This window comes from Ranitomeya imitator, chromosome 8 (assembly GCF_032444005.1).
Source record: "Ranitomeya imitator isolate aRanImi1 chromosome 8, aRanImi1.pri, whole genome shotgun sequence".
Taxonomy (NCBI): domain Eukaryota; kingdom Metazoa; phylum Chordata; class Amphibia; order Anura; family Dendrobatidae; genus Ranitomeya; species Ranitomeya imitator.
The window spans coordinates 33,068,359-33,093,521 of record NC_091289.1 but is presented as its reverse complement, the minus strand read 5'-3'; the positions used below and the strand labels follow the sequence as shown (position 1 = coordinate 33,093,521).

The following is a 25,163-nucleotide window of genomic DNA, read 5'->3' as shown; positions in this document are numbered from 1 at the left end:
TTCCGGGCACATTCCCAAAAGGTAAGGTGTCGTAGTTGCAAATTTAATCGCAAACACAGAAGACAAAAGGAATAAAATGCAAAGCATAAAATAATTTCTTTATCACAGATTTGTGGCCACAATAAACTTAGACATTTACAGTGTAAATAAACTATTTAAATGTAGAAGTTATTAAAAAAAAAAATTTACAAGGAAATATTCCTAAAAAAAGGGACTTAAAAATCACTCAACCTATAATTTTTTATTCTAAAAGTTCTTTATAGCCAAACGTTTTCGATTACACCAGCAGCTATAATCCTCTTTCAGGGATGTGTGTTCCCCCAACTGCAGCCAAAACTTCATATACAAACATTTTAATTATGTACATCTGAAATAATAATGGTTCCTTGACCTTTCTTCCTAAACTTGGTGAAGCCAGAATGTTAGATTTGCTTCAGTTGCAGAAAGACTTATGTAGCATTTTTTTTTCCTACAGAAAAAAAAAAAAATTGGAATTTCTGTGTTAAATGCTTAAAATCAAGCCACTTTAAAATACAAATTATTTTTTATTTTGTGTCTTTTCATGGTATCAATTGCCATGTTCTTTTTGTTGATTTTTTTTTTTTTTTTTGAACCAGAGAAATATACAAATCATATAGGGCTGCAAAATATGTACATTACATGTACAATATACAGGCGGAAGAAGAAAAAAAGAATTTACATTTCTCAAGGATAAGTAAATATTTTACATTAAATAATTCTGAATCAATAGCCTGGACGGGTAAAAAAATAAAAAAAATTTGCAGTCAAAATATATATAAAAATAGGATTTTTTTTTTTTTTCATAATAAATCCAAACCATGATTTCATTAGTGCTTAGTGAAATTTAATGGTGTTGTAGTTTTCTACAGATATTATGGTAAGCATGGGTAATAAATTAAAACATTTTCAACCGTAGTGAAAAAAAAAAAAAAAAAAAATGGTGTAAATGGAGACAAAAATAAAAAATTTTTTACAATACAACATGGAAATGTGAAATACTCATGAATTATAAAAGTCATAACTTTTCGAGAGGAATAAAAAAATATTGCTGCTGCTTTTGTAAAAAGTTTCTTTGAAAGTTTTTAAAACTTATTTTAAAGGATATTTAAAGGGCTTTTAAATTAAGAAAATTCATATTGGTATGTAATGCCCTGCCAAAAGGAATTTGGGAGGAAAAAAAAAATGGTTTCAAGTGCACTATACTTGGTGAAACCCACCCCTTTTATTCGCTTTCCCCTATACCTTATTCCCATGAAGCATTTATCAAATATGTCCTTTTAACTATACGAGACCCCCATGAAACCGGACACCAAAAGTGTTAAGATTCTGCAAAATGTATCCATACAACATGTCGAAAAGGGCATATTTTTTTTACCCCTTTAAAAATAAAAATCCCCAAACTATCGATTTGAAATAAAAAAAAAAAAAAAGAAACGTTGCCTAGGTAAATGTGTAAATAAATACGTACATTTAATTACTGGCAGTATTTAGGGTTATATATACATATAGTCACAAAAGCTTTGAAATAGAAAACAGCAGACCACAATTTCCCATAAATGTAACCATATTGCATGTAAAAAGTTTAGTGTATAGGATTAATAGTATGTAAAAAAAAGTATGACTTATTAAAAAACTGCATACAATGACTTTCCTCACTGAAGAATTTTAAAATGGCTAAATACAGAATGAGATATAAAAATGTATTTCTTTTTATATCAGGGTCAATGTGATGGGGAAATTGAAAAAAAAAAAAAAAAAAAAAACAGGTCCAAAAAGTTAAATTACAAAACAAAAAAACAAAACAAAAAATTAATTTTTTCACAATTTTTTCTCTTTTAACCATTCTAGGCTTAGAACTATGAAAGTAAAAATGAACAGGATGAATACGTCAATATGAATTAAAAATCGGTAATGTGTATGATGAATATCTGAAACATAGAAAAGAATTTATGCAGAATACAAAGTGCAATCCCAACATCTCCAGAGGTATCACACAACAAGTAGTAGTTCCCAATATAAAAAAATAAAAAAATGTCAGAAAACAAAAATAATATCTCTGCATCTGAACTGCCGAACTGTGAAACTTTTTGGAGTGAATTCTCCATAAACCATTAAAACACAGCTTTTTTCTATTTCATATATAAAAAAAAACAAAAAAACAAAAAAAAAAAACAACAACTTGTCTTCATCCGTCTGCTTCCCTCTCATCCATATAAACCTACTATACATGTTCTAAATCCAGAGCGCTTCAGTCTTAGTTTATCTAATTATATACTTTTTTTTTTTTTGAGAAAAAAAAAAGTCTTTAATTTTTGTCAATAAATATTTTTCAGTTCAAATTTTTTTTTTTTCTATTACTTGTTCTTTTCCAAGGAGAGGCTGTGTGATATGAAGAAAAATTAGATCCAGTTGCTTTCTGTTTGCAACTCGTAAGTGACCTCTATAAATTAAAGCAGATATTCGATATTGTCCATAGTCATTTCCTTTTGCCCCTTACTTGCATACAAACTGGTCGACAATCTCGGTACATTTCTTGCATTTGACGTAACAGCACCAGTGAAACTTGCAGTGACATCGCTCAGTCTGTACGGTTTTGAACTGGTCGTACCCTCTACCGCAGCACATGAGCTCGCAGCCGTCCATGCCCTCTGACGTTTTATTGCACAGCCTTCCTTGGGTACCCAAAGACCCGGTGCTTTCATTGCGTACACAATAATCCGGACTTGGATCGATGTAAACCAGATCGCTCGTCGTTGGAACGTTGAACTTGTTGTTGACTTGCACCAGTTTGCCGCGACTGTTGAGTTTCATGGCTGCGGCACTGTCATACTTCTCCTTTAGTAGGTCTCCCACTTTCCGGAAGTCAGCTAGTTGGAGCCAACAAGTCTTAAGACTGCAAGAACCAGAGACTCCATGACATTTGCAGGCCACGTCAGCCAAAGCACTTACGGCCTGTAAATAGAGACACAAAAGGTTAGTGTGATGGCTATGGTCAACTTCAAGGACACATACAGACAAGACATTAGATACAGACTAATTGGTCCAAAAATTTAGCAGTTGAGTGATCACCGTCCCGGAATGCATACTAGTGATACCTATAGGTTTATCCAAACTATTTGTTTGATCGGGAACTATTCCAAGTCTTACAAGATCCTATCCACACCGTCTGGCTGTAACCTCTTCCCGCCAAAGCCTATTTTCACCTTCCTGACCAGGCCAATTTTTAGAATTCTGAACATTGACATTTTTTTTCCCTATAGTAACTCTGGAACGCTTCAAATGAATATGAGCAATTCTGTTTTTTTCATGACACATTGTACTTTATCTTCGTGGTAAATTTAGGTTGAAACTGCATTTATTTGTAAAAAAAAATATAACAGAAATTTGGAAACAATTTAAAAGATTTCGCAATTTTCTAAATTTTTGATTTTTACATCTCTAAACCAGTTAATCATGCTGTGCAAAATAATTTATAAATAATATTTCCTATATGTCTGCTTTACATCAGCATACATTTTTTAAAAACAATTTTCTTGGGAAGTTAGAAGGGGTAAACGTTTTAATTTAATTTTTCGAACAAAATTTATAAAAAAAAATAAATAAAAAAAAAATTTTCAAGGGACTACATCACATTTGAAGTGACTGAATGGCCTATATGACAGAAAATACCCAAAAGTGACACCATTTTTAAAACCGCAAACTCCAAAGTGTTTAAAAATCACATTCAAAAAGGTTTATTAACCCTTTAGGTGCTTCACAGGAATTAAAGAAATGTGGAAGGAAATAATTAACATTTTAATTTTTCCCACAAAAATGTTCATTTAGCCCCAAATATAGCATTTTACAAGGATAACAGGAGAAATTGCACAACAATTTTTTTCATTTTCTCCTGAGAATGCCGATGTCCCATATGTGGTGGAAAACAACTGTTTGGGTGCATGGCAGGTCTCGGAAGGGAAGCAGGGCCTTTTGACCTTTGCAGCACAAAATTGGGTTGAAAAGATCGCACACGTAATGTGACATTTGCAGAGCCCCTGAAGTGCTTAAAGAGTGAAAACCTCCTCAAGTGACCCCATATGTGGAGGAAAACTACTGTTTGGGCACACAGAAGGGCTCGGAAGGGAAGGAGTGTCAATTGAATTCTGGAGCTCAATTTTGGCTGGAACAGATTACAGATGCCATGTCACATTTGAAGAGCTCCTGACTAGGGTTGAGCGAAACGGGTCGTTCATTTTCAAAAGTCGCCGACTTTTGGCAAAGTCGGGTTTCATGAAACCCGATCCGACCCCTGTGCGGGGTCGGCCATGCGGTACACGACTTTCGCGCCAAAGTCGCGTTTCAATTACGCGAAAAGCGCCATTTCTCAGCCAATGAAGGTAAACGCAGAGTGTGGGCAGCGTGATGACATAGGTCCTGGTCCCCACCATCTTAGAGAAGGGCATTGCAGTGATTGGCTTGCTGTCAGCGGCGTCACAGGGGCTATAAAGGGGCGTTCCCGCCGACCGCCATGTTACTGCTGCTGATCTGAGCTTAGGGAGAGGTTGCTGCCGCTTCGTCAGAAGCAGGGATAGTGTTAGGCAGGGTCCATTAACCACCAAACCGCTTGTGCTGTAGCGATTTCCACTGCCCAACACCACCTTCGGTGTGCAGGGACAGTGGAAGCTACATTTTTTTTTTTCCCCCTCAGCGCTGTAGCTCATTGGGCTGCCCTAGAAGGCTCCCTAATAGCTGCATTGCTGTGTGTACGCCGCTGTGCAAACCAACTGCTTTTTTCAAAGCACAAATACTCTTGTTCCTTCCTTTCTGCACAGCTATCTTGTTTGTTTGTCCACACTTTTTATTTAATTTGTGCATCAGTCCACTCCTTATTGCTGCCTGCCATACCTGGCTGAGATTACTGCAGGGAGATAGTAATTGAAGGACAGTTCCTTTTTTTTTTTTTTTTTTTTTTGTGGGAGATTAAGATTGGCATTTCTGCTAGAGTGCCATCCCTGTCTGTGTCATCTCTCACTCAGTGGGCCATAGAAAGCCTATTTATTTTTTTGCTTGATTTGGGTTCCAAAATCTACCTGAAAAAATCACAACATCAATCAGTGGGAGAAAAATATTGGCCTCAGGGCTTGTGTGCCACTCCTGACTCCTGTGTGTGCCATCACTCACTCAGTGGGCCATAGAAAGCCTATTAATTTTTTTGCTTGATTTGGGTTCTAAATTCTACCTGAAAAAATCAATAAATCAATCAGTGGGAGATTAATATTGGCCTTTGGGCTTGTGTGCCAGTCCTAAGCGTGCTATCTCTCTCTCTCAGATAGTAGGCCATAGAAAGCCTATTTATTATTTTTTTTATTGGGTTTATAAATTTTCCCTGGGAAAAAAAAAAAGTGGGAGATTAATATTGGCCTCTGGGCTTGTGTGCCAGTCCTGAGCGTGCCATCTCTCTCACAAATAGTGGGCCATAGAAAGCCTATTTATTTTTTGGGTTGATTTGGGTTCTAAATTCTACCTGAAAAAAATCAATAAATCAATCAGTGGGAGATAAATATTGGCCTCTGGGCTTGTGTGCCACTCCTGACTCCTGTGTGCGTCATCTCTCACTCAGTGGGCCCTAGAAAGCCTATTTTTTGTTTTATTTGGTTTCTAAATTATTCCTGAAAAAATCATTTTTTTTGTATTTTTTTTTTCTAAAGTCTCCCTGAAAAAAAAAAAAATCAAATCAGTGGGAGATTAATATTGCCCTTTCTGCTTGTGTGCCAGTCTTGACTCCTGGGTGTGCCATCTCTCTCTCTCCAATTGTGGGCCATAGAAAGCCTATTAATTTTTTTGCTTGATTTGGGTTCCAAAATCTACCTGAAAAAAATCACTAAATCAATCAGTGGGAGATAAATATTGGCCTCTGGGCTTGTGTGCCACTCCTGACTCCTGTGTGCGTCGTCTCTCACTCAGTGGGCCCTACAAAGCCTTTTTCCTTAAAAAATCTTTTTTTTTTATTATTTTTTTTTTTCTAAAGTCTCCCTTTTAAAAAAAAAAAAAAACAAATCAGTGGGAGATTAATATTTACATTTGCGCTTCAGTGACAGTCCTGCGTGTGTGGCATCTCTCTCATTTGTTGCCACCAACAACAGAGTGTGTAACATTGTGCCTGATTTTCGTTGTGGTCTCACCCACCTGTAAAGGGGTAGCTAAATCATACTGAAGTTATAGCTCACCGTGTAAGTTGTGTGACAGCAACAAATACCGTTAGTTTGGTAACGTTTTTAAAACAATGAGGAAGTCTGGTGGAAGAGGTCGTGGCCGGGGGCGTTCATTGTCAGCTGGTAATGAGGGTAGTGGTAGTGGTGGAGCATCAGGTGGTCGTGGGAAAAAAAATATTGCACCTAAGTCTGGAGCTGTGGAGCCAGGTTCGTCGTCTGGCTACACAAGGCCTCGAACGCTCCCTTTTCTGGGAGTAGGAAAACCGCTTTTAAAGCCGGAGCAGCAAGAGCAAGTTTTGGCTTATCTTGCTGACTCAGCCTCTAGCTCTTTTGCCTCCTCTCGTGAAACTGGTAAAAGTAAAAGCAGCGCGTCGTTAGTGGATGTTCACAGTCAGGGACAAGTCGCTTCCTTGTCCTCTTCAGCAAAAACAACAGCAGAGAAGAATGCAGCAGGCGACACAACGGGTTACTCCATGGAGCTCTTTACACATACCGTCCCTGGCTTAGAAAGTGAAGCAGTTAACAGTCCATGCCCATTACAAGTTGAATCTGACATGGAGTGCACTGATGCACAGCCACAGCCAGACTACTATGCTGGTCCTTTGACTCAGACCACAACATTGCCCTCGCAGGGTGCTAATCAAGAATCAGACCCTGATGAGACTATGTTGCCCCATCATGAACGCAATACCACCGACCGACACGGTGACACAGACGAAGTTGCACACGAGCTACAAGAAGAGGTAATAGATGACCCAGTTCTTGACCCCGATTGGCAGCCATTGGGGGAACAGGGTGCAGGTGGCAGCAGTTCTGAAGCGGAGGAGGAGGGGCCGCAGCAGGCATCAACATCGCAACAGGTTCCATCTGCCGGGCCCGTAACTTGCCCAAAACGCGTGGCAAAGTCAAAACCTGTTGGAGGACAGCGTGGCCATCCGGTTAAAGCTCAGTCTGCAATGCCTGAAAAGGTATCCGATGCTAGAAAGAGTGCAGTCTGGCATTTTTTTTAAACAACATCCAATTGATCAGCGCAAAGTCATCTGTCAAAAATGTTCAACTACCTTAAGCAGAGGGCAGAATCTGAAAAGTCTCAATACAAGTTGCATGCATAGACATTTAACCACCATGCATTTGCAAGCTTGGACTAACTACCAAACGTCCCTTAAGGTTGTAGCACCCTCGGCCAATGAAGCTAGTCATCAACGCAACATCCCTTCCGGCAGTGTAGGGCCACCATTTTCTGCACCACCTGCAGTATCTGTGCAGGTTTCTTTGCCAGGCCAAAGCAGTCAGGGTCAGGGAATCACCAGTTTCGTAGTAGGAAACACTGCATCTAGGGCACCGGCGGCAACAATACCATCTCCCACCGTCTCTCAGTCTGCCATGTCCACCGGCACCCCCGCTAGTTCCACGATCTCCAGCTCTCCAGTCCAGCTCACCCTACATGAGACTAAGGTTAGAAAAAGGAAGTACTTAGCCTCGCATCCGCGTACACAGGGTTTGAACGCCCACATAGCTAGACTAATCTCGTTAGAGATGATGCCCTACCGGTTAGTTGAAAGCGAAGCTTTCAAAGCCCTGATGGACTACGCTGTACCACGCTACGAGCTACCCAGTCGACACTTTTTTTCCAGAAAAGCCATCCCAGCCCTCCACCAGCATGTTAAAGAGCGCATCGTCCATGCACTCAGGCAATCTGTGAGCACAAAGGTGCACCTGACAATAGATGCATGGACCAGTAGGCATGGCCAGGGACGTTACGTGTCCATCACGGCACACTGGGTAAATGTGGTGGATGCAGGGTCCACAGGGGACAGCAAGTTTGGGACAGTTCTGCCTAGCCCATGGTCTAGGAAACAGTTGGCTGTAGCCGTTCGCACCCCCTCCTCCTCCTCTTCGTCCTCCTGCAGAAGCGAGACCTCGTCCACAGACCGCAGTCGCACAACCACTCCATCCGCAGCTGCCACTGTTGCACACCAGGTCTCCCATTATGGGGCAGCTACTGGCAAACGTCAGCAGGCTGTATTGGTTATGAAGTGTTTGGGCGACAACAGACACACCGCTGAAGTTCTGTCCGAGTTCTTGCAGAAAGAAACGCAGTCGTGGCTGGGCACTGTAGATCTTGAGGCAGGCAAGGTAGTGAGTGATAACGGAAGGAATTTCATGGCTGCCATCTCCCTTTCCCAACTGAAACACATTCCTTGCCTGGCTCACACCTTAAACCTGGTGGTGCAGTGCTTCCTGAAAAGTTATCCGGGGTTATCCGACCTGCTCCTCAAAGTGCGTGGACTTTGCTCACATATCCGCCGTTCGCCCGTACACTCCAGCCGTATGCAGACCTATCAGCGTTCTTTGAACCTTCCCCAGCATCGCCTAATCATAGACGTTGCAACAGGGTGGAACTCAACACTGCACATGCTTCAGAGACTGTGTGAACAGAGGCGGGCTGTTATGTTTTTGTGGGAGGATACACATACACGAGCAGGCAGTAGGATGGCAGACATGGAGTTGTCAGGTGTGCAGTGGTCGAAGATTCAAGACATGTGTCAAGTCCTTCAGTGTTTTGAGGAATGCACACGGCTGGTTAGTGCAGACAACGCCATAATAAGCATGAGCATCCCCCTAATGCGTCTGCTGATGCAAAGTTTGACGCACATAAAGGATCAGGCGTCTGCAGCTGAGGAAGAGGAAAGCCTTGATGACAGTCAGCCATTGTCTGGCCAGGGTAGTGTACAGGACGAGGTAGCGGGCGAACAGGAGGAGGAGGACGAGGAGGATGATGGGGATGATTATATTTTTAATGAGGAAGCTTTTCCGGGGCCAGTGGAAATTGTTGGCGCGGCAAGGCCGGGTTCTGGTTTTTGGAGGGACACAAGTGACGTGGATTTGCCTGAAACTGCCCCTCAACCAAGCACAACCACAGATTTGAGAACTGGAACTTTGGGCCACATGGCGGATTATGCCTTACGTATCCTCAAAAGGGACACACGCATAACAAAAATGATGAACGATGACGATTACTGGTTGGCCTGCCTCCTTGATCCTCGCTATAAAAGGCAAATTGCAAAATATAATGCCACATGAGAACTTGGAACTAATATTAGCAACCAAACAATCAACTCTTATTGACCGTTTGCTTCTGGCATTCCCTGCACACAGCGCCCGTGATCATTCTAACACGAGCTGCAGGGGCCAGCATACCAGAGGTGTTAGAGGGGCAGAAATCAGAAGTGGCGTTGGCCAGAGGGGTTTTCTGACCAGGTTGTGGAGTGATTTTGCTATGACCGCAGACAGGACAGGTACTGCAGCATCAATTCAAAGTGACAGGAGACAACATTTGTCCAGTATGGTTACTAACTATTTTTCATCCCTTATCGACGTTCTCCCTCAACCGTCATTCCCATTTGATTACTGGGCATCAAAATTAGGCACCTGGCCAGAATTGGCAGAATATGCATTGCAGGAGCTTGCTTGCCTGGCAGCTAGTGTCCTATCAGAAAGAGTATTCAGTGCTGCAGGTTCAATACTAACAGAAAAAAGGACTCGTCTGGCTACCCAAAATGTAGATGATCTAACCTTCATTAAAATGAACCACAACTGGATTTCGAAATCTTTTGCCCCACCTTGCCCGGCTGACACCTAGCTTTCCTATGTAAAGGTCTTGCCTGTGGACTATTCTGAACGACTTTTCCAATCTCGTAATTTGCAGCACCTGATTGTCCAGCATCCGACATGTTAACACCTCCCTAAATGGCCAAAGTCCCCACACGGGGCCGTGGCATCGCCACTTGGCGCCAGCACCCGTGAGAGTACTGTTTGTCTGAAGAGGTGGGTGTGCCCGCTTTTGGTCGACGGCACTGCCACTAGGTCCCTCATAGTACAATAAAGTGTCTGGCGGTGGTGGTGCGCACCCAACGTCAGACACACCGTTGTAATATGAGGGGCCCTGGGCCTGTACCGCCGGCCACAAGACAGTCCCCCCCCCCAGGTCAAACAGTGCTCTACGACTTGCAAAATTTTCTCTCACAGCTCCACCAATGTTTAGTCTATGCGCTGATATCCTTCAATGCCTGGCACTGTCAATACCATTGTATTGACATTTTTCTTATGTTAGGCCTTCGAAGCCTGTCTGCGGTCACTCCTTCCACTAGGCCTCCACTGACCTGTCTACTGCTGCCCGTGTTCCCCTGGAACCAATTTTAAATTGCCTACAGCCAGCCCAATTTATTATGTTAGGGCTTCGAAGCCTGTCTGCGGTCCCTCCTTCCACTAGGCCTCCACTGACCTGTCTACTGCTGCCCGTGTTCCCCTGGAACCAATTTTAAATTGCCTACAGCCAGCCCAATTTATTATGTTAGGGCTTCGAAGCCTGTCTGCGGTCCCTCCCTCCACTAGGCCTCCACTGACCTGTCTACTGCTGCTCGTGTTCCCCTGGAACCAATTTTAAATTGCCTACAGCCAGCCAAATTTATTATGTTAGGGCTTCGAAGCCTGTCTGCGGTCCCTCCTTCCACTAGGCCTCCACTGACCTGTCTACTGCCGCCCGTGTTCCCCTGGAACCAATTTTAAATTGCCTACAGGCAGCCCAATTTATTATGTTAGGGCTTCGAAGCCTGTCTGCGGTCCCTCCTTCCACTAGGCCTCCACTGACCTGTCTACTGCCGCCCGTGTTCCCCTGGAACCAATTTTAAATTGCCTACAGCCAGCCCAATTTATTATGTTAGGGCTTCGAAGCCTGTCTGCGGTCCCTCCTTCCACTAGGCCTCCACTGACCTGTCTACTGCTGCCCGTGTTCCCCTGGAACCAATTTTAAATTGCCTACAGCCAGCCCAATTTATTATGTTAGGGCTTCGAAGCCTGTCTGCGGTCCCTCCTTCCACTAGGCCTCCACTGACCTGTCTACTGCTGTCCGTGTTCCCCTGGAACCAATTGTAAATTGCCTACATCCCAATTTTTGTTATGTTAGGCCTTCGAAGCCTGTCTGCGGCCCGTTCTTTCCACTACTACTACACTGACCAGGCCACTGCTGCCCGTGTTCCCCTGGAACCAATTTTAAATTGCCTACAGCCAGCCCAATTTATTATGTTAGGCCTTCAAAGCCTGTCTGCGGTCCCTCCTTCCACTAGGCCTCCACTGACCTGTCTACTGCTGCCCGTGTACCCCTTGAACCAACATCAGAAAATATAAAAATAAGTATTTTGCTTATAAAAAAGAAAATACTGGAGAGATATCAAATGCAGACATTTTAACATTAAAAACAAACACATACAACAAAAATCTGGTACAGTACTAAAAATGGCCACCAGCTACAATAACTTTCTCCTGCAAGTAGTTAACTGAAAGGTTTTTTCAATTTTAAACACAGATATGGCATCCACCGAGTGTTGTCCTGTCGCGTCTTCTTTATATTATTGCCAAGAAGATGCAAAACAATGAAAATAATAAAATCATTATTTACCAAAAAAATAGAGTAAGTCAAAACCACATTGCAAATAAACATTCATTACAAATAAAGAAGCAGGGCGCGTCCGAGGGTGAGTATATACCTAATAAGAATATAATAACCCTCGGACGTGCCCTGCTTCTTTCCGACAGCCTTCCTTCCTAAGAATCAGCCCTTCCGTGGTGTAGAGAGAGGGTGTGTTAAACTCCAAGATGTTCCCCAGGTTGCCTTTCCTGAGCTTCGATCTTCATGCTCTCGTTTAGTAGTTGTCGGAAAGTAGGCTGCATTAGGCCTACAAATTGGGTATGGGGTGGAGAGAGATGGTGTGTTACACTCCAAGGTGTTCCCCAGGTTTCCTTGCCATTGCTTCGGTCTTCCGACTCTCGTTTAGTAGTTGTAGAAAACTACACTGCATTAGGCCTACAAAATGGGTATCGGGTGGAGAGAGATGGTGTGTTACACTCCAAGGTGTTCCCCAGGTTTCCTTGCCATTGCTTCGGTCTTCCGACTCTCGTTTAGTAGTTGTAGAAAACTACACTGCATTAGGCCTACAAAATGGGTATGGGGTGGAGAGAGATGGTGTGTTACACTCCAAGGTGTTCTCCAGGTTGCCTTTCCTGAGCTTCTATCTTCAGGCTCTCGTTAAATTGTGGTTAAATGGAACAACTGCATTTGGCGTACTAGTTGGTTTGGGGCCTACTAACAGTGTCTGCCGCTCCTTGCTGTTCTCCTGGTTTCCTGTCCTGAAATTCCGTTTTCAGGCGCTCGTTAAGTAGTTGTTAATGTTAGACTGCATTTGGCCTACTAGTTGGGTTGGGGCCTACTATCGGTGTCTGCCACTCCTTGCTGTTCTCCTCCACTGAACAAAGCTGTGCCGCCTGTTTACTACGGTTGCCAATTTTGAACTGCATTTCGACTACTTACTGATTTGGGCCTACTCTCTGTGTCAGCCTCTCATTCCAGTTGTCCTCCACTGCAATGCCCCCTGGTTATTCCTGTGTTACCAATTTTGAACTGCATTTAGCCAACTTTATTCTTTGGGCCTATATCTGTGTTTCCTCCTCATCCTGCCCATTGCCCAGCCAGTGATAGATGAGTCTGCTGGTACATTGACCCATAACGCAACATTCCCCGTGCACGCTACACAACAACATTGTGACCCTGCTGAAAGTCAGGTTGCTCTTCCCGCATACCATACCACCTTACACGGGGACAAAGAGGAAGGTGCAGATGAAAGTGCAGGTTCCTTCATCAGGTGGGGGGAGGAATACTAGTTGGCGACGTCACTGGCACAGGGCCTCTCATAGTACGCAAAAGTGTTGCTGCCGGTGGGAGGCGCCCCCGCCGTGCAAACACACCGCTGTACTTCGAGGGGCCCTGTGCCAGTGCCAATGCCAACGAGTGGGCCCCCCCTGCTTGCTCAGGTTCACAGCACTTGCAAAGTTGAAATACTTACCTCTCCCTGCTCCACTGCCGTGACGTGGTCCAGATTTCCTGGGCCCACTAATTACTTGAACCAGCCCTACCCCCCACAACTTTAGCCAAATGACCCCCAATTTCAAATGCCTTCCAATTATTATAAGGTAAATTACGCTTGACAAGCTTCATTAAGAAGAATGGATGGTTTTGACATTAAAATGGGCACTCTAGGTGTTTTCCTGGCCCCCACTCACTGCCGACTATGCTGCCCCATTGACTTGCATTGGGTTTCGTGTTTCGGTCGATCCCGACTTTACGTCATAATCGGCCGATTTCACTCGACCCGACTTTTGAGATAGTCGGGTTTCGCGAAACCCGGCTCGACTCTAAAAAGGTCAAGGTCGCTCAACTCTACTCCTGACATGCCAGAACAGCAGATACACAGATAAATGACCCCATTTTGGAAACCAGACCTCTTGCGGAATTCATCTAGGGGTGTAGAGAGCCTTTTTAACCTTCAAGTGATTCACAGAATTGTATAACATTGGGCTGAGTCAATGGAAAATTACCATTTGTTCCTATTAAAAAGTTACTTTTGCCTCAAGCTTTCAATTATCAAAAGGGATTTATAGGAAAAAAAAATGGAAAACAAAATATGTTCCACAATACCTCATAAGTGGTTGAAAACCACTTTTCACGCACAGTGTAAAGCTCATAAGGGAAGGCGCGCCATAGAGTAGTGCACATTTTGCTGGAATGATTTTCGGGTGCCATGTCACATTGGCAGAACCCCTAAAGTGCCAGAATAGTAGAACCCCCATAAGTGACCTCATTTTACAAAACTACACATTTCATTGAATTCATCTAGAGGTGCAGTGATCATATTGACAGCACAGGTGTGTCACAGAATTTTATACCATTGGGCAGGGAAGAAAATGTAATTACATTTTTAAAAGACAAAAAAAAAATTATTTTAACCCCAGATTTTACATTGTCACATAGGGAAATGCGTAAAAATACCATCACAATTTGTGTCACAATTTCTGCGGAATGTTGCTATACCCTACATGTGGCTGTATGGTATGGTTTACCCACACGGCAAGATTTCGGAAGGATGGAGCACTATTTGATTCTTGGAGAACAAAATATCATAGAACAGTTTGCGTACTCCATATACAGAGCCCCTAATTGCCAGAAGAGAAGCCCCCCTCAAGTGATGCTATTTTGGAAATTATACGACTTTGGGAATTTATCTACAGTTGTAGTGACGATTTTTGACTCCATGGGTATTTGCCAGAAACAAGCAGCAGTGAACATTGCTGTGAGTGATAATTGCAAACTGCCATTATAGTGCCTATATGTTGTAGTACCCATACATTGTGCCCAGCTCGTGCGGGATCTCATCACTACAGAAATGCAAAACATGGATGCTACCGCGGTTTAGACATACTATGGTGCTCAGAAGCAAGGGAGGCATTTGGATTTTGGAGCGCTGGATTTCTTTTGGGGGGCAAGGATCCATTTTGCTTCTCCAGAGCCTCTGTGCTACCAGCAACGTGTAAGTCCACTATATTTCCAAAAATAGATGATGGACCTGAGTGGTGACTTGCTTTTTAGTGGACCGAGTTAAAGCTTATATTGTGAACATTTTACATAACATTTTGGATCACAATTATCCTGTGCTCCATGCTGAGCACTTATATTGGGGTTTCCATCTAAATCTCCGAAAGACATGATTCAGATGAAACCTCGAGGGATCCATTCACTATAATGCGGCAGCAGAATTGCTCTGGACGCCGTCTGGCCACTGCTTAGCAGTGTCCTTTTAAGAAGTTCACTAAACTATGGCCGACTGTGCTGTTATGAACGCCTAAAAAGACAGGCACCACCGAATCACAGGCCAGTGTCCACAGTGCCTCCATCTGTCTCAGAGGGAATATTTTGTCGAGGGTTCTGTCTGAATCACGCAATTCAGAGATTTACACAGAAACTCCAGCACAAGCGCTCAGCACAGAGCATAGGACAAATGTGCTCCAAGCTTTACTATGATCTTTGGGAGGCAGAATGAACAAATTAACAGCAGGTGAAGAATTGGTTTATTTACTTTTTACACCATTCATTGTGCAGTATAAGTGATTAGACTACTTTATTCTTTGGGTCAGTGCGATGCCGGTTTTATTTTTTATTTTTTTTTAGGTTTGGCAGCTGTTACACGCTAAAAGACTTTTTTGCTAAACAAAATTTTTGCATCCTCATTTTGAGAGATCTAATTTGCCCTATATTTCTCCTGACAGTCATGTAAGGGTTTGTTTTTTGTGAAATGCGTTGATGTCTTTATTTTAGGTCAAATAACTTTTTTGATCTCTTCCAATTCTGATTTTTGGGAGGCAGAATGAACAAAAACCAACAGTTCAGGAATTTTTTTGGAGGTGGGAGTGCGGTAAAAGTTTTTTTGCAGGACAAGATAATGTTTTCAGCTATACCATTTTTATCTCCATTTGACTTTTTGATTGAGTTTTATTTAGCAGCATGATAAAAACAAAAGCTTTGTTTTTGCCACTTTTTTTCTAAACTGTGTTCACTGAAGTGTCCAATTGATGGAACAGTTTTATAGGTCAAGTTGTTCTGGACATGGTATTGCTAAAGGTGCACTTTTTTATTTTTGTTTTTACATAATTACATGTATTTAGCAGATTAAGGTTTTTTGTTGTTTATTTATTTTATTCTTTATTTTGTGATTTTTTTTATATATTTTTACAATTTTCTAAAAAAATTTTTTTTACCTTGTCTTAAAATGGGACGTAGACTTTCCCTGCCCTGAGCGCAGATCTAATACTTAACAATGCTTTGGCATTACAGGGCACTGGGTCAGTGTATCAGATAAGGAGGCAAGTCAACTCCTGTTCTGAGCAGGAGCTTACAGACCACTGTACCTGGGTGACCTTGCGGTTATCTTTTGGCCAGGGGTCACCATGAAGACAATCGGCACAGCATAATCACAATTGCATTGTGCCAGTTGGAGCTTTCTTTCTCGCTCTCCCCGCTCTCTTAATGTCGCTGTCACTGAGGGGTTAAATTTCATGTCATGAAGGGGTTACATTTTAACCAGAGATGAGTGAATATTTTAAAATTCAAATTTGCCAAATTTTCCCAGAAAATTCCATTTGTACAAAACAAAAGTATTTCAAAGCCTCCATTTGCTCAAAAAACAAAGACTTCTTCTGTTGTGTTGTCACACACCATCTACATCTCATTCAGTGTTTTATGGCTTTAAATTTCCCCATCTCCACAGCTAAGCCATCACTATCCAGATTCTCCACAAAATGGCTGCTGAATTCTCCTCTTCAGCCTTTGTACAGGCTATGACTGTCCTTCCTGATTGACTGGGCCATACCATGTAATGTATTAGCTTCAAGATATTATAGAGAAGCTGCCCGAGGTCATTTGATTCTTTTGTGGCGGATATGTAAAGTAGTGGTAACCATTTTAGGCAACTCATGTCAAGCGTATTGCAAATGGTTAGCAATTTGTTGAAGCCGGCAAATTCTAAAAAACAATGTAATGCAAATTTGATTCACTCATTTCTAAATTTTAAAATTTCCCATACTACAGATGTAGTACACTCACAAAAGGTTTCTTTAACATAGAGATTCCCTAATAAAAAGAATAAAAAATAGCTCTCTTCCCGTAGTGACAAAACTGTCTCTTCAGTGCCACAAATAGATAGCATCCATGCATGTCAAGATCAGTCTCTGGTTTGGCTGACTGTTATGACCTGGTGGTCAGGACAATAATGGACCTGGTGGTTAAGAGCACACGGAATGACCTGATAGTTACTGATAATAAGGACGAGCTCTGGGACGTGGGAACTCTGCTGACCGCAATCCCTAAACCTATCAAACACACTAGAAATAGCCGTGGATTGCGCCTAACGCTCCCTATGCAACTCGGCACAGCCTAAGAAACTAGCTAGCCCTGAAGATAGAAAAATAAAGCCTACCTTGCCTCAGAGAAATTCCCCAAAGGAAAAGGCAGCCCCCCACATATAATGACTGTGAGTAAAGATGAAAATACAAACACAGAGATGAAATAGATTTAGCAAAGTGAGGCCCGACTTACTGAACAGACCGAGGATAGGAAAGGTTACTTTGCGGTCAGCACAAAAACCTACAAAAAGACCACGCAGAGGGCGCAAAAACACCCTCCGCACCGACTCACGGTGCGGAGGCGCTCCCTCTGCATCCCAGAGCTTCCAGCAAGCAAGACAACAAATTAAATAGCAAGCTGGACAGAAAAATAGCAAACCAAAGAAATAAAAGCTGGAACTTAGCTTCTGATAGGAAGACAGGTCACAAGAACGATCCAGGAGTGAACTAGACCAATACTGGAACATTGACAGGTGGCATGGAGCAAAGATCTAAGTGGAGTTAAATAGAGCAGCAGCTAACGAATTAACCTCGTCACCTGTGAAACTCAGAAACACCCACCAGAGGAAGTCCATGGACAGAACCAGCCGAAGTACCATTCATGACCACAGGAGGGAGCCCGACAACAGAATTCACAACAGCTGACAACTCAAATCATGTCTCAAGGTTCTATCCTTTAGAGCAGGATTCCCCAACTCCGGTCCTCAAGAGCCACCAACAGGTCATGTCTTCAGGATCTCCTTAGTATTGCCCAGGTGATAATTGCATCACCTGGACAGGCACAAATTCAATCACCTGTGTGATACTAAGGAAATCCTGAAAATGTGACCTGTTGGTTGCTCTTGAGGGCCAGAGTTGGGGAACACTGCTTTAGAGAATTCGTTTTTCATCAAACAGGAGTATGGTTCTGACTGGCTGCTTAATATGAGTAGACAGTAACCTTAGGAAAGGAATTGATTGATCTTACCAGAGTCAAGGCAATGCTACGGATGTGCAACTCTGGAGTGACAATTTTCTTCCATTTGGAAAGAGCTATACTACATTTAAAATGTCTCTTAAGTGGACAGTCCGATTCCCGGTTGGCTCACTGCGCATGTGTAGTGAAAGCAGTGCGCATGTGCTATGAAAATGATGCTTCACCCGGCGTATGCATGTAACATCACTTAGGACTACATGAACATGGGAGGGGTGAAGCATCGGACTGGATTGGCAAAAGCCCACCGGTAAAATTGACTCTCGTGGTCCAACTGTTCAGCTACATGTAAAAATAAATAACCTGACCCTAGTACACAAATTTTTGCTTTTAAATAATAGTAATTTGGCTAGCTTATTTAATGAATAATTAGATACCCCTTTCTGCAAATTGTGAATCATGTGAGGAACACTACTTATTAGCAGTCCTGCAAAGGGGCCCATCGGAGGATTCTCCTGTTCCCCTGTGGGCCAGTCCGAGCCTGGAGGGGTGCATGGAGTATAGCACACTATTGGGCATGTCAACGGGAGAGTGGACAAAGTATCATAGCTAGGATATAAAATTAAAAAGATGGAAAAAAACTCTAAACAATCACTTTAAGAATATATTAGAAAACTGCTTAAATGCCAATTAGTCCCTTTAGTTGTGGCTATGAATTTATAACACTGACAGCTACTTGAACAATTAATGGTATAAGCCAACGGCGGGCTCTTTCACAAGTCTGTAGTGTGTGCTAAATACTTCTCTTATTAGTTTAGTACTCAAGTACCAATACTCTTGGTTGAAACAAGTATACAAATAGGTAATATTTCAAAAAGGAGACAACACCAGGAGGAATTGACGCAAATATTTCCCATGCTGCCTCATCCAAATTGGTAAAGCTCATGGTTCACAATGCCTACTTTACCTCATGGGACTTTATAGATAGAAGGGGAAAATGTTATTAGTAATATACTGTAGAGATAAGAAATAGTTAATGTTAGGTGCAGGCCCACGGATGGGAGGGCAATAGTGTTAATAAAAGGGGAAGCACTTCCTGTTTTAGGGAATCAATAGTAAATGGAAAGATAAGCAAGTTCACTATTGAGGTCAAGTGCAGTGGGCTGTCAGGGCCAACATGGGCCTATCACTCGGGGAAGAGGATTTCCATATAACCCTTGAGGGTATGTGCACACGTCCGGATTTTTAGCGTTTTTTTGCGGAATTTCGCTATAAAGACGCTATAAATCCGCATCAAAAACACTAAAAATATGCATCCTATCATTTAGAATGCATTCTGGATTTTTTGTTCAGATGGATGCGTTTTTTACCGCAAAAAAAATGGACATGCTCATTCTTTTTGCGGATTTTTTGCGGATTTCTAAGCCAAAATGACTTTCAGGAAAAAAAAAAAAAAAAAAAAGCTAATATTCCGCAAAAAATCCGCAAAAAATTTGCGCAAAAAACGTGCAAAAACCGCGCGGAAAAAAACGCGAATTTCTGGCAGAATTCTCCGGATTTTGTCAGGAAAAAAACCTGACGTGTGCACATACCCTTAGTGCGGGTCTTACGGTCAGGCCCAGGACCTCAACATTGGCATCAGGGATATCTGGCAAATCATGCCTGCAGGGAAAGATGCACATGGACAAGGCAGAAGGAAATGGAATTCGGGTGCACTGATATTGGTGGAGAGGAATCCCTAGAGTTAGTGGAGAGAACAGGAAAAGGGACGCTCCATGCAGAACAAGTGCTAGGGTTGAAGTTATGTCTGGTACCTGAGGGAAAGACTAAAACCTGTTCTTCCCCATCTCACGTGGTCCACTGTAATAACCATGAACTGTTCAAAAACATTTGGTGTCCCCTGGATTGTGTGCGGTGGTTCTTGAAGATGGAAGTCTGGAGTCAGTGGAGGCCTATGGCCCACAAGTGATTGTGATACACCCCACACCTAACAGCACACCGAGACTGGGACACGATTCTCCTGTTGGGTGTAAGAGCGTGCAGAAGCAGCAGCTCGTCCATGACTACCCCAAATCGCTAGTACCTTACAGCTACATTGACACATCCATGCGAGCATTACCATACAAAACAACTGACTTTTGGGGAGCTTTTTCCCACAGGTGTCATCCTTTTTTTTGTCACTGAAGGAGATCAGACTGATTCCCTCCCTCCCCTCATAGATTCTTAGCAATGGATAAATTAAAAATGCATTAAACGCCTAAGCACAAAGTCTGTCTTCCATGTTTCATCCGATTTCTATGGATCCCCAAAGACTTTAATGGCCCAGTCTGATTTGGAAACCGGATGGGAATAAGACATGCTCCGAGTCTAACGCACCTGAGACACTGATCGCTTTTTAAAAAGGTGATCAATTAAACTCTGTGTCCGCATGCAGTCTGAGAAAAAAAAAAAAAGAGACAGCGCATGGACAGGTCACGAATATGTGAACACAGCCTTAGGGCAAGGCCAAACAGAGGCCAAGATGGGGCTGAAAATGACAATAGCAAATTAGCTGCTGCTGTTTGATTTTGAAAGGGAGCAGATTATTAACCCACAAAACTGCGCGGCAAATTGTAATTGTTGCAGGGTCTTCCATGTAAAATCAGCTGTTCCCCTACAAAATCAAGTGTTTGTTAAACAGCAGCGGCTAATTTGCCATAGGAATTTTCAGCTCAGTCTTGGCTGCACTTTTCCTTATTGCCTTTTCACACACAGCAGTTTCTCTCGTGCGGGTGCCATTTGTGTTTTTCACGGAAAGCACTCATATCTATCAACTCTGACCACTGATTGGGCTCAGACAGTGGGGATACCATCCATGTGCGGTCCAGTTTTCACCGATTGATTGAAACTGGAGAAACCACCATCAGTTGAGTTTTTTTTGTTTCTTTCTGAGAAAAACTGATGAAACTAAACTAAACTTTCATGGTAAAAACCTGACCAAACTCTGATAAAACGCGGCCCATTTTTTCGTATGAGAAAAATTACTGACATGTAAAAGGAAACCCTAAATTTTATTGCTGGCAGTTAAGCTTTAGAAGGCTATTCTTTGCAAGAATGCAAATGCCCTCAATGTTTGTTCTAAACTGGACTTCTAAAAAAGAAAAAACGAAAAAGGAAATAAGTAAAAACAATAGTGCATATAAACAACATTGGGTACTTCGTAAGCACAGATTTTGACTTAAAAAAATAAAGCATAAAAGCCATCCCACCAACATCAAGGTGTACCCAAGTTGGGGATGGTCCTAACCTCAAATATTGAAACCTTACCCTGATTCATAGTGACGTCCTGTGTGTATAAGGGCTGAGCAGGACCGGGTCCCAAACATGGACGCACAGCTAGAGGGCAGCTTTTTAATTCTAAAATTGAGCTCAAAAGAAAAGGTAGGCCTCTTTGGTTCCTGTTTCCACTAGTTCACCTGCCTGTACCACAATCCAGCTCAGTACTACTGCAGTCCTGCTAGTGAGAGTCCTATTCTCAACCCACAGTTCCATGTCTTCTTTCCCTTCGATGGAACTAGATTGCAAATATGGCCAGTACTTCATTTCTATGCTACTTACGTCTTGTAACACCCGCCCAGAATACTCTTCCTCTTACAATTTCTGTCCCATCTCGTCCTGTTACCTCTGCGAGTTGTAAACTTGGGGCCGTACTACTAGGCGTCCTCTCACAGGACCAGTCTCCAATTGACCACTCTGTCCTTCTGTCAGTTTTCCTATTCTCTTTAATCTGGATCACACTCTCCACTGCCTGTCTTCTCTCGCTTTAGGACACCTATGTTATGCGGCACTACCTGCTGTTCAGACCTTAGGTCTGCTTTTCACGCACATGGGCCCCATCTGACTTCCTCACAGGAAACAGTTTCTGTCCCTTCAACATAGCCCCTCCCATTCTGGGCTTGTCCCAAATATTAACTCTCACTCTCCCCATCGTAAGGCAGCACACAACATTATCACCAATAATGCATATCTGAATTCAGATTAGACATCATAACACCAGTGTCTTCAAGGTGGAACACAGGCAATATATCCACCTCGTTACAAATCTGTTTAGTGCTTCCTTAATGAAAACTATATGTTTTTATGGTATAATCATTCTCTTTAGAAGGAAGGACAAACATTGCATTTATCTCTTTTTCTTGACTTAGTACTCAAAAAGATACCAGCTTCACAAATGGATGCCCCAACTGAAATCAAGCATTTTTTCAATGCACCATAATGCTTCATTGAAAATATACAAAATTGACAGCATGCCTTTAAAGCAATGCGCTCTCTATGTGCCACTTAATTCAAACAAGGGACATGGGGCCTCTGTGTTCGTGATCATGGGAATCCCATTGGTGGACAAGTCATACGTGTTAATTTTGGGACAAACCCTTAACCCTTGGCTTTTTTTTGGCGTCTTAAATTTGAAACAATTGCCACTACAAAATCACATGCAACTTAACAAAAAAACTCTATCGTATTAAATTTCCCAAATTCTATTCCAAATTTGCTTTAGTGCTAAACGTAGATATGGATTCTAGAAGCCCAAAACTTAAATTCAAGGATAAATCAACCATAAAAAGGGATTGTCCACAACATGGACAACCCCTTCCTAAACGCCCTAAAGTTTGTAAAATCGCCTTCCGTATAAACAGCGTTCCAGCAATGCTAGCTCTTTGTATCCAATCACCTGTGTGATATTATGTTACTTGGGCGCAGCAGCCAATTAGCGACAGTTGACCGGCTATGGCCTGGACCATTTCATGTTCAGGTCATGTGAGCGCTGGGACACTCAGCACAGACATTGCTGGACCTTTGCCAGTGCAAGAGGAGAGTATAAGTTTTTTCTTATTTTACTTGGAAGACTCGGACATTTAAGAAGGGGTTGTCCAAATACTGGACAACCCATCTAAACAGCGTAGATATTACTAAGTAGGCTTTCGTTGTATGACTAAAGGTTTACAGCTCTGCTGTTTTCTCTAACTAGGAAGATACTTAAGTGCTTCTACAAAGATGAAATATTAAACTTTATGGTGGCCACTGTTTATCATCAACTAGACGATTAGCCTTGCGTTAAAAAGAATGGGAATAACCTATAATTTAGATCTTCATAAAAAGTTAGAATAATTAAGTCTAGACTTTGGTCGCCCAACAAATAGGTTATAAAAAAGAACATACAAATAAAAAAGGCCCAACAATGTCGCAATCCACCGTTCACTAGCACTCCCTATCTGAATGTCGAGTCATGAAATTAATTCAAGTAGAACTCCACCCGAAAACAAAAGCTTTAAATGGAGTTTGTAGCCATCTCAAACCTTAAGTATTAGCTCACAAGGGATCACCAGCTATAGATGGCTTTTCATTTGTACGAGAAGTCCAAGTTTAACCATTAACATGCTACACTAAACTAGCAGATTAGGGAGACAATGGACTAGTGCAAAACTGTAAATGATCGTCAATATTCATATTGTCAGGCCACGCATTTGTACTTTCAGAAGACTTGAATTCTAGGGCCACAATTTGGAAGCAGCAATCCTAAAAGTCAATATCGACCCTTCAATGAGCCTTGGAATATGTCAGATTCTGGTTTGGCTTTTACCTCAAGTCATATTGCAAGGCTTGTTGAAGGATTTGTAGGATCCTTGCTTCCAGTAGGTGGCACAAGAGTTCAAGTCCTCTTCCTCTCTGAAGAGACAATTTGCATATTTAAAATTTCCCAGAGGAGCATGCCTGGCTTTTAAGTCTCCTTACTCCACCAGGCTTGATAGGTTACTCTCCACAATGAGAAACGTTACCACTTAGACCATAGTTTCAGAAGACAAAGACGTAGTCCAAACGTGAAAGATTATCACAACTGTTGCAATGTCAAGGTAGGTTCTGGAAATTGAGTTTTATCTCTACAAACCGTGCAGTCAAATGCAGAGACAATGCTGTAGGGGGTGCAGAGGTCTGGGCTCTGGCTCCTGACTAGAGTTGATCGAATTTTTCAAAATTCTTTATGATCAGCGCCAAATATTGCAAAAACAACGTCATTGGAGTCAATGGGAGTAGAAATGAACGAAAATTTTCGGAGCCGATCAAACATAAATTCGGCATGAATAGGGTACCAGTATGGCAAATTCAGATTCGGCGACCAATTCTGAACATATTCGCTCAACTCTACTCCTGACAAGGAGATATCAGAACCAAATGGCACGTGGTAGGTGGGATGACCCAGTTACAGATTTTGGGTTCATTTCCCAGATGATTTGTTGATCGCTAGGGATTGGAGTAGTGGGACTCCCAGAAATTTCAAGAATGGGGCAGTGCAGATCCCAGTACTGAACAAAGTAGAAGTTTGGTCAAGAAAGTCAAGTTCAGCGCCCTGCTATGTCCGTAAGTCCCATAGACAATAAATGGGGCACAGGCTGAACTTTTGCACAACCTCTGCTCCATTCAAAATGAGGCCCTGCAGATCCCTATTCTAGAAATCATTGAGGGGGGGGGGGGGGGGGGGGAAGTCTCAGAGGTTGGTTTCCCAGCAATCAGCAAGTTATCCAGACATAGGGGATAACTTGTGATTTAGGGAAAATTATGTTTCAGAGCAAAAGTCAATCCAATAATGAGGAAAGACTGCTTCAGGGTGGTGTGGTATGATTACGGGGATACAAAGCACTGGATCAGTGACTGGGGGTCTTTCCACATTTAGAGTAATTAGAATTAAAGCCTGTACAATGAAGCAAAATCATAGAACATTTTTTATAAAAGAACTAGGAGATAAAAGGACTATGAAATGCCTAAAAGAAGCCAGATTCTGAGTATTCGAGGAGCACAAAACTGGTTGTTTTGAGCAACACTCCCTAGTTTTGTCAACACTAATATTACTAAGTGTGGTGCAAAACAAAGCGGTAGAAGGGAGAAAAAATAAACCATTTAAATCAAAATAAGTTAACCCAGGTCCTTCAATGAGAAACGGAAAGACTTGAAGGACTGGTGGAAGGAGGATCACAAGGATGAGACCTTCACCATCATGTCTTTTGCTATAAAAACTTATAAAAGTGTTTTTTCCTGTGTGTTATGTCAACATCACGGATCATGCCAAGCTGGAGAAAGCAGGGAGCCCAAAATGCGTCAGTACTACTACCAAAATGTCCATTTTCAAGCAGATGACGCTTCAAGAAACATATCTTTTCTGGTGTTTAGTAAACCCCGAGATGTGTATAATGGTTTTCTTTTCACCGCCAACAGCT

General features: G+C 42.3%; 1 protein-coding gene across 2 annotated transcripts in view; it reads right to left on the bottom strand.

Annotated features, from left to right (window-relative positions):
- Positions 1–525: 525 nt before the first annotated feature.
- The window catches only part of WNT5A (Wnt family member 5A), a 46,609-nt gene continuing 21,971 nt past the window's right edge, over positions 526–25,163 (bottom strand). Inside the window, exon 5 of one of the 2 annotated variants that reach the window (XM_069736698.1) lies at positions 526–2,973. In XM_069736698.1, coding sequence (XP_069592799.1) covers positions 2,515–2,973 — 459 coding nt within the window. In that variant the 3' untranslated portion in view covers positions 526–2,514. The remainder of the gene's footprint in view (positions 2,974–25,163) is intronic. The other variant, XM_069736697.1, reaches the window with a different exon arrangement.